We start from the raw sequence: 10,375 nt of genomic DNA, 5'->3' as shown, positions 1-10,375 counted from the left end.
TGATATTGTGATTTTATATAGACGAACTAAAATTAATTACTTAACGATCAAAACAACTAATTTCGATTTCACATAATACTGCCTGTTGGTCCGTTCGATTCATGTCCACGGTGATCACATTATCCATATGTAATAAAAACACAGTCTATATATATTGACGCATTTGAACTTACTGTACTTATTCGCATAACATGAAGCTTCAATCTTATCAACACTTTATTATGACGATGGCAGTGTCCAAATTATAAGACTTCAGTCATAATCACGACCATCAAACTGGTCATTAATAAATATCAAGTGTTACAGAGGTGTCCAGTTGTTTGGCTTCCGTCCTGTCAATATCTGACCGACAGTATTACACCATCCGTTCACAGGGCTTCAGTCTCCACTGTTACACCAAAACCATCAGTCACGTTAACTGAACTGCCCAACTCCTCCGTTACCGTATTTTCTCTGTCAACATCCTCCGCCACTTTATGTCTCGGTACCGACATGGACGTCTCCACCCTGCTACTGACATTTCTGGACAACTTGATGGACCTCGTCGCCGACGTGTGACCCTCGACAATACCACTGGCGTGATGACAAGAAGTGGATCTCAACAAGTGGATGAACGTCTGTCGAAACGCTCGACTCAGAATCATGTACACAAGAAAGTCCATGGACAGACTCAGAAGATACAACAACCCGTTAAACTGGACGAGGAACCTGAATAGGTAATGCTCCCTTTTCTGTTCTCCGTACTCGGGATTGGTGCTTTCGACGATGGAGGTTGTAGTGACTGGCAGAGACAGAAGAACGAAGAGAAAGGTGGATACCAGTATAGTTACTGTTGTATGGATTTCTCGCCTGTCATTCAGATGCTCTGCATTTCGATTCGTCTGCATCCGCTTCCTCTCTTTTCTGTTATTCAATAAAGCCGTGACCATCAGAATGTTCATGAGGAGGCATCCAAAGAGAGGAATGTAGGAAAAGATTATCTTTGTGAATACGGAAAGAACTTCAAATGTGTCAGGGTCGTTAGTGTATAGTTGAGAATTTTGTATCGTGTATATCATACCTCGTTTTGTATGCACTGGAACTACCTCCATTTTCAATGGATTAAAAGTGTTTATACCAAATATTGTAGCAGAGATTACAGCACAAAATATCACTGGATTCCTTCGTCGTAAAATTTGTTTTGCCTTTAAAGGAAATCTTACCACAATAAACCTTTCTGTTGCAACCAAAATGTTGAAACAGAAGGAACATCTTTGAAAAACGATCGTCAGGTACACTCGACACCATCGAAATAAAGTCCAGAAAATATGTGACGTGTAGGCCATGTGACCCATTGCAACAGAGAATGATACCATGATCAGTTCAACAATGGCAACTCCCAGTTCAGAACAGCTGAGGAAAGTGAGAATTGTGGAAGTTGCGCTTTTCATTTGTTTACGGGTGAACACCGTTATGCTACACACGTTGGTGAGGATGCCAAGTAGAACCAGACCAAACTGAACATAGAGGGAGTACTGCATGAAGTCGTAGTATACGTGTTTGGAAACGGACCCATTGTCGATGATGGAGACCGTTGACGATCTCGGTGTGTTGTCATGCAGACGAGATACAGAATAACAGGCAGACGTGTCTTCTATGATGTGACAGTGTGCCGGTAACGACGTTGGTTTTAGTGTAGCATCTGACGTAGCACTCATTCTAGACTCCGTGTGTGTCGTGGTTAGTTGATTCACTCCAATACCAGTCAGTTTAGTGGTTAGTTGATTCACTCCAGTATTCATATGTTCCGTGGTCAATTGATTCATTCCAATATTGGTCTGCTTGGAGGTAATTTGAGTCGTACCACCTTCCAAAACAAAAACCAGAAAAAAATATAAATACATGTGTTTGGGCGTCATCTCGCCGAAAACATCAGACTTGAAGAAATGTGACAATTGCTCTTTTTATAGGATACAGTGCAGGGTAGTATATGACTATCAACCAATAAAAACAGCCAACGCATATGTGATACAAATATGCATATTACGATTCTATTGGATGGCATATTGGTTAGCAAACCGTTAAAAAACATTAAGGTCTCACGTCTATTGGACGTGTAACGAAAGGCTCATCCAGCTGCCAATGACAATCATTGTTACCTGATTAACGTTCTACGGATCAATATTTAAAGAAGCGGTCTCTGGTTACCACAGTTAAAAAGTTGGTTTTGTTTAACGACGCCACTAGAGCACATTGATTTTATTAATCATCAGCTATTGGATATCAAACATTTGGTAATTCTCTCACATAGTCTTAAAGAGGAAACCCGCTACATTTTCCATTATTAGCAAGGGATCTTTTATAGGCACCATCCCACAGCCTTTGATATACCAGTCGTGGTGTACTGGCTGGAACGAGAAATAGCTCAATGGGCTACCTACGGGGATCGATCTTAGACAGACCGCTCATGAAGCGAGAACGTTATCACTGCTACGTCCTGCCCCCTTTGTTACCACCGACTTAACCATTTAAGGCGAGCCATCACTATCACTCCACTAAGACTAGTTCAAGGAGCGTAATTATTAACACCCCTTAGCATGGAATATCTTGTTTAAATGGTACCGTAAAACGAGGTAATAAAGGTATGATTTTAATACGTTTCTTGTAATTTCTCGTTGATCTAAAGTTTGTGGGAGGAAGTCTTGTGCCATTTTGTGATTACTTTGTCAGTCTTCTCGATGATCCATGTCATGTTAATTATCTAAACTCAAAGTATTTATTTATATTGTTTTAATGACCGGCCTTTATATTGATGGGGTTATAAGGAGGAGTGTCAATGGTTTAATGTTGATATTCATGTTATAACTGCAATACGGTTTATAACGAACATTGAGCATATTTAACAAACATGAATTTAATAATGTTTCAAAACAAAATAATAGAAAACCTGTAAATCAGAGCACAAAGTGAACAAATTATAAAAACAAAATATAATAATAATAATAATAATAATAATACAAGAAATAATAGTTTTGTCAAATAAAGAATTATATCACAAGTGAACAGTTTATTTCTTATAGGTATTATTGTGCTTCAGTTCGGTCACTTTCATAAGACCCATGTTTAAAACATTCGATTATGTTTGTTTCGTTCAAGCTCTCCGTTAGATGTGATACAATATCAACTGTTTTAGGCCACTTCTAGTTGCCATCACTCTTCTCCTTCACTTTAACGAACATCTGTTACACACCCCTCCCCTCCCGCCCACCCCCATCAGTAGTATAGCACCCGGATATATCGATATTTGGCATATTAACTCCTCCGCTGCTCTACTGTATCAGATTCCGCTGTTTACAACATCCACTGTCTTCTTTTGAATGATTTTTAACGAATATTTGCTCTCACATTTGGTTTATATGTGCATGGCATATTGTCTCTTTAATAATGTGTAGTATTTCAGAATATTTTATAGTGTATTAAAGGGACATTCCCGAGTTTGCTACATTGTAAGATGTTTCCGACTAATAAAATAGTTTTACGATTAAACGTTTGTTTTGTTTCTTTTATCTTTTTTGCCGCCTGTACTTCCAATTAATGGTTGTGCGCTCCACAAAGATAAATCAACTTTCGACATGTCGCCTCCTTGACAAATAAGGTGATTGGAATGTATTAACTTAACTGTTCTGTTTGTTTTCTTTTTTTCTTTAATTATTTAATTCCTACTTCATGCAGTGTATTGTCTTAGTAAATGAATATACAAATGTCAAGCTTAGCCTACCCAGAGGCACTTATATGCATTCCAGAGTCATACTTTCTTAATTGCTACACAGTAGAGATGTCGGGATTTAATGGGTACTCGTACTCCGCGTTAAACAGGTGACCGCTTATAACAGGTGCATTTACATTAAAAATCGTTTGGAAGGGAAAAAGTCCTAGATGGACCGCACGTCAAGCGAGCGTTTTACCACTGGGCTACGTCCCGCCCCCATACGGTTAAAGTACTCTGGCTAATATATATAGTATAGACTAATCTGTTTTAAACTAAAGTACTCTGGCTAATATATATAGTATAGACTAATCTGTTTTAAACTAAGGTACTCTGGCTAATATATATAGTATAGACTAATCTGTTTTAAACTAAGTACACTGGCTAATATATATAGTATAGACTAATCTGTTTTAAACCAAATACTCTGGCTAATATATATAGTATAGACTAATCTGTTTTAAACTAAAGTACTCTGGCTAATATATATAGTATAGACTAATCTGTTTTAAACTAAATACTCTGGCTAATATATATAGTATAGACTAATCTGTTTTAAACTAAAGTACTCTGGCTAATATATATAGTATAGACTAATCTGTTTTAAACTAAAGTACTCTGGCTAATATATATAGTATAGACTAATCTGTTTTAAACTAAGGTACTCTGGCTAATATATATAGTATAGACTAATCTGTTTTAAACTAAGTACTCTGGCTAATATATATAGTATAGACTAATCTGTTTTAAACTAAAGTACTCTGGCTAATATATATAGTATAGACTAATCTGTTTTAAACTAAAGTACTCTGGCTAATATATATAGTATAGACTAATCTGTTTTAAACTAAGTACTCTGGCTAATATATATAGTATAGACTAATCTGTTTTAAACTAAAGTACTCTGGCTAATATATATAGTATAGACTAATCTGTTTTAAACTAAAGTACTCTGGCTAATATATATAGTATAGACTAATCTGTTTTAAACTAAGGTACTCTGGCTAATATATATAGTATAGACTAATCTGTTTTAAACTAAGTACTCTGGCTAATATATATAGTATAGACTAATCTGTTTTAAACTAAAGTACTCTGGCTAATATATATAGTATAGACTAATCTGTTTTAAACTAAAGTACTCTGGCTGGCTAATATATATAGTATAGACTAATCTGTTTTAAACTAAGGTACTCTGGCTAATATATATAGTATAGACTAATCTGTTTTAAACTAAAGTACTCTGGCTAATATATATATAGTATAGACTAATCTGTTTTAAACTAAAGTACTCTGGCTAATATATATAGTATAGACTAATCTGTTTTAAACTAAAGTACTCTGGCTAATATATATAGTATAGACTACTCTGTTTTAAACTAAGCACTCTGGCTAATATATATAGTATAGACTAATCTGTTTTAAACTAAGGTACTCTGGCTAATATATATAGTATAGACTAATCTGTTTTAAACTAAAGTACTCTGGCTAATATATATAGTATAGACTAATCTGTTTTAAACTAAAGTACTCTGGCTAATATATATAGTATAGACTAATCTGTTTTAAACTAAAGTACTCTGGCTAATATATATAGTATAGACTAATCTGTTTTAAACTAAGTACTCTGGCTAATATATATAGTATAGACTAATCTGTTTTAAACTAAGTACTCTGGCTAATATATATAGTATAGACTAATCTGTTTTAAACTAAAGTACTCTGGCTAATATATATAGTATAGACTAATCTGTTTTAAACTAAAGTACTCTGGCTAATATATATATATAGACTAATCTGTTATAGACTAATCTGTTTTAAACTGTTTTAAAGTACTCTGGCTAATATATATAGTATACTAAGTAAATAAAGTACTAAGTACTCTGGTACTCTATATACTCTGGCTAATATATATAGTATAGACTAATCTGTTTTAAACTAAAGTACTCTGGCTAATATATATATATAGTATAGACTAATCTGTTTTAAACTAAAGTACTCTGGCTAATATATATAGTATAGACTAATCTGTTTTAAACTAAAGTACTCTGGCTAATATATATAGTATAGACTAATCTGTTTTATAAACTAAAGTATATCTGGCTAATCTGTTTCAAACTATATATATATAGTAGTAGACTAATCTGTTTTAAACTAAAGTACTCTGGCTAATATATATATATAGTATAGACTAATCTGTTTTAAACTAAAGTACTCTGGTTAATATATATAGTATAGACTAATCTGTTTTAAACTAAATACTCTGGCTAATATATATAGTATAGACTAATCTGTTTTAAACTAAATACTCTGGCTAATATATATAGTATAGACTAATCTGTTTTAAACTAAAGTACTCTGGCTAATATATATAGTATAGTGTATACTAATCTGTTTTAAACTAAAGTATCTAGACTAATCTGTTTTAAACTAAATACTCTGGCTATATATATAAACTATAGTAAGTAATCTGTTTTAAACTAAAGTACTCTGGGTAATATATATATAGTATAGACTAATCTGTTTCAAACTAAAGTACTCTGGCTAATATATATAGTATAGACTAATCTGTTTTAAACTAAAGTACTCTGGCTAATATATATAGTATAGACTAATCTGTTTTAAACTAAATACTCTGGCAATATATATAGTATAGACTAATCTGTTTTAAACTAAAGTACTCTGGCTAATATATATAGTACAGACTAATCTGTTTCAAACTAAATACATTTACTTCCTGGAAAAAACCGTCTTAGTGAAACTGTATCTTAAATTACACTTTTAAATACATGCTTGTGTTACCCTCACCCTCTGCTGGTTTTAGCTGATTTGAGTAATGAAAATACTGTAAAACTAATAAGTTTGCTACATCCCATTGCTTGTAATGACATAAACAGTGATATAACATTTCGGGTTAATATAATGACCCTAAAAGTAATGAAAACACTCCATGACATTTTCGTTGAAATAATCCGAGATCTACAAACAAAAAACAACAACAACACAGGACCTCGATAATTTATTATAATACAAATATTATTTATACAATATATAGATCATGGGTATGTGATTTCAACTATTATTATTATATCCCTTAATGTATTGTATTTATGTTAAAGGGAGTTTGCTGCATTGTAAGATGTTTCCGACTACTAAAATATTTCTACGATTAATCTTACATATTAAATATATTTTCTTGTTTACAATATAAGTGTCTGTATATTCAGTGCCTTTCCGGTCGTCTTAATATTTGTAAGAAGCCCAAACTGATTTTGTCTTTTGTCTAAAATATTTTTAAAGAAACAAAATGAAAATTAACCTAGTACAAATATTAGAACAATCAGAAACATGTTTAATATACAGTCACTAAAATTGTAAACAAGAAAATATATTTAATATGGAAGTTTAATCTTAGAAACTTTTTATTAGTCGATAACATCTTAAAAATTGCAACTAACTCAGGAATGTCCCTTTAACGATATTGCTGATGAATTAGACTGTGTAACAAGGCTATTTGCCGATGATACAAGTATTGAAATATCGTCAAATGATATTTCAATTATAGAACGTGATCTAAACATTAATTTGTTGAAACTTTATGAATGGTCAAACTAATGGTTAGTTACCTTTAATCCGAATAAAACGAATGTATTATTGTTTTCTCTAACCAAACTAATTAATGAACCATTCCTTGTATTTGGTATATAACTTTAAACAAATCAAAAACGCATAAACATAAACATTTACAAATATTAAGACGACCAGAAACACATTCACTATACAGACACTGATATTCTAAACAAGAAACTATATTTAATATGTAAATTTAATCGTAGAAATATTTTATTAGTCGGAAACATTTTACAATGCAGCAAACTTAGTTAACCACGATACCACCGAGGCCGGTTTATGAAGCTTAAAATACCATATTTAATTGCGAAACAATTGTGAATCCGGCAGCAATAGTTTTCCCGTAGCAACCCAATTTGAAACTTGTTCAAACATTCGGAGACTGGTACACCTGAATAAAGCATTTCCGAAATAAAGGTTTCGTTTGTGAATGACATTTGTATGTTATTGAAATGAAATGTCAACCTGAGATAAATACAGCAGCAAGATTGTGATAGCTCAGTTGTGAAAAGAAAATACAAGGATGTTTAACAACCATAAGCGTATGAGACAGGGGTCAGAGGGGGGTGGGGGGTGGGCAGTCCTGAAGAAAATGCTTAAATTCGGGCAAAAACAAAAGAGAAATTCGGGTGAAATTAGCTAGCCACGTAATTTCATTATTCTACCCAAAACATTAGTTGTAACCCATGTAAAAATGCGTGACCATTCGTTTTCAACCCTATATACTAGTAGCTGTTTGGCAGTAATGCTAATACGAATAAACGTTGTAATCCAGATTCGGGCACTTTTGTTTAATTCGGGCAAAAATCAGCATTCCCCCTACAAAAATGGGAGCCCCATCGCCTATGTTAACAGCTCCAATCGTTCTGATCGCTTCTCCTCTTGATTTGCACTGCCCACAGCCTTCTTTGTACTTGCCGCATCTTTTTTCGCTCAGGTTCAATGTACTACCGTACATACAACGTGAATTGCATAAATCAGGGGCGTAGCGTGATCTGGACCGGGGGGGGGGGGGGGTCGAATAATTACTAAGTGGACCTTTTTCTATTTTGTTTTTGCACCACCAGAAACCCCATATGTATAAACCTGTATGTTTCAGTTCTGAAAGCGGACCATTTGCTTCGGGGGGGGGGGGGGGGGGGGGGGGGTTCGTCCGTACCCCCTAGCCTACACCCCTGTAAATACAACGCCGGCAATGGAAGTGGCCATCATTGTCATTTAACATGGAAGTAAACATATACACTGCGGCCGTGTATAATTAGGGGTGGCTATCTTCACGGAGAAAGTATTTTTTGGTGGAAAACCCAATGTATGGCCACCACATCCCATCAGATCTTTCGATACTATCCTGAACTTGTGTTGAAATATCTCCAATATACTGAATTTTATTATAAATTTTAATTTTACCTATCTGTGATATTTGTAAATAATAATAATAATATTAATAATAATAATAATAGCTCTTTTATTCAACTTTCGAATTTTTACCTTAATTTGACATCCAATAACCGATGTATTGTCCTGTTGGGGTGTTATTAAAGGGACATTCCCGAGTTTCCTGCATCGTAAAATGTTTGCGACTAATAAAATATTTCTACGATTAAACTTACAAATCAAATATATTTTCCTGTTTAGAATATCAGTGTGTATATTCAATGTGTTTCTGGTCGTCTTAAAGTGACATTCCTGAGTTTGCTGCAATTTTTAAGATGTTATCGACTAACAGAGTTTTTAACGATTGTAATTACATTTTTCTGCATACAGTATTAGTGGCTGTATATTAAACGTGTTTCTGATCGTTTTAATATTTGTACTAGTATAATTTCATTTTATTTCCTAAAATAAAAAAATTTCGTACGTACGAAATAATTAGAAAACAAAATCCAGTTTGGGCTTCTTACAAATATTAAGACGACTAGAAACACATTGAATATTCAGACTGATATTCTAAACAAGAAAATATATTTAATATGTAAGTTTAATCGTAGAACTATTTTAATAGTCAAAACATCTTTCAATGCTGCAAAGTCATGAATGTCCCTTTAATATTTATTTGTAAGAAGCTCAAACTGGATTTTGTCTTCAAATAATTTCCTACGTACGAAAAAAAAATATTTTAGGAAATAAAATGAAATTTAACCTAGTACAACTATTAGAACGATCAGAAACACATTTAATATACAGCCATTAATATTTTATGCAATTTTTTTTTTTTTTATATGTAATTACAATCGTTAAAAAATCTGTGTTAGTCGATAACATCTTAAAAAGTGCAGCAAACTCAGGAATGTCCTAAACCTTCACTCATTCTAAATATCCCCGGGTTTTTTTTAGATTTATCACCGGTTTTTGAGAGATCGGGTGGCATTTTACTTTTACCATTATTGTATCTTTGTATAGCTTTTTTTTTTTAAATGCAATCATTTGTTTTCACCTCCTTTATACATTAGCTTATTCTACACTATGAAAGACATTCTACGGTCAGCAGACGTCTAAAATAAAAGTTAATACATAAATCACAATTTTTATCTTTAATACTACTAATAATATTTATTGTGGTTTACAATGGTTTTCACGTGTCCCAATATTAATTATGCTATTGCTCTTTCCGTACTTCACTGTGATGATCTGAGTATCTAATTGTAAGGATTCAGTGTCCAATGTCTGACCACAAACATCGGTCATGCTAATAGAACCATTGTGCAATATCGGATTCAGTCTGCACAGTCTTGACCAAACATAGTTATGCTAATAGAACCACCGGGCATTACCAGATTCAGTGTCCACTGTCTGACCAGAAATATCAGTCATGTTAATAGAACCATCGGGCATTACCAGATTCAGTGTCCACAGTCTGACCAGAAATATCGGTCATTGAAATAGAACCATCGAGCATTATCAGATTCAGTTTTCACAGTCTTGACCAGAAATAGTCATGTTAATAGAACCATCCGGCATTATCAAATTCGGTCTCCACAGTGAGCAGAAATGTCAGTCATG

The 10,375-nt window shown here is 33.4% G+C and overlaps 1 protein-coding gene across 1 annotated transcript; it reads right to left on the bottom strand.

The window, feature by feature from the left end:
- Nucleotides 1–368: 368 nt before the first annotated feature.
- Nucleotides 369–1,697, bottom strand: LOC121369699. The gene has a single exon (XM_041494751.1). The coding sequence runs from the start codon at nucleotides 1,695–1,697 to the stop codon at nucleotides 369–371; it is 1,329 nt and encodes a 442-aa protein (XP_041350685.1).
- Between the last annotated feature and the right edge of the window lie 8,678 nt (nucleotides 1,698–10,375).

The sequence above is a fragment of the Gigantopelta aegis genome, chromosome 4 (genome assembly GCF_016097555.1).
Source record: "Gigantopelta aegis isolate Gae_Host chromosome 4, Gae_host_genome, whole genome shotgun sequence".
NCBI lineage: Eukaryota > Metazoa > Mollusca > Gastropoda > Neomphalida > Peltospiridae > Gigantopelta > Gigantopelta aegis.
Note: the sequence above shows the minus strand (reverse complement) of the source record. Positions and strands in the feature narration are given on the sequence as shown.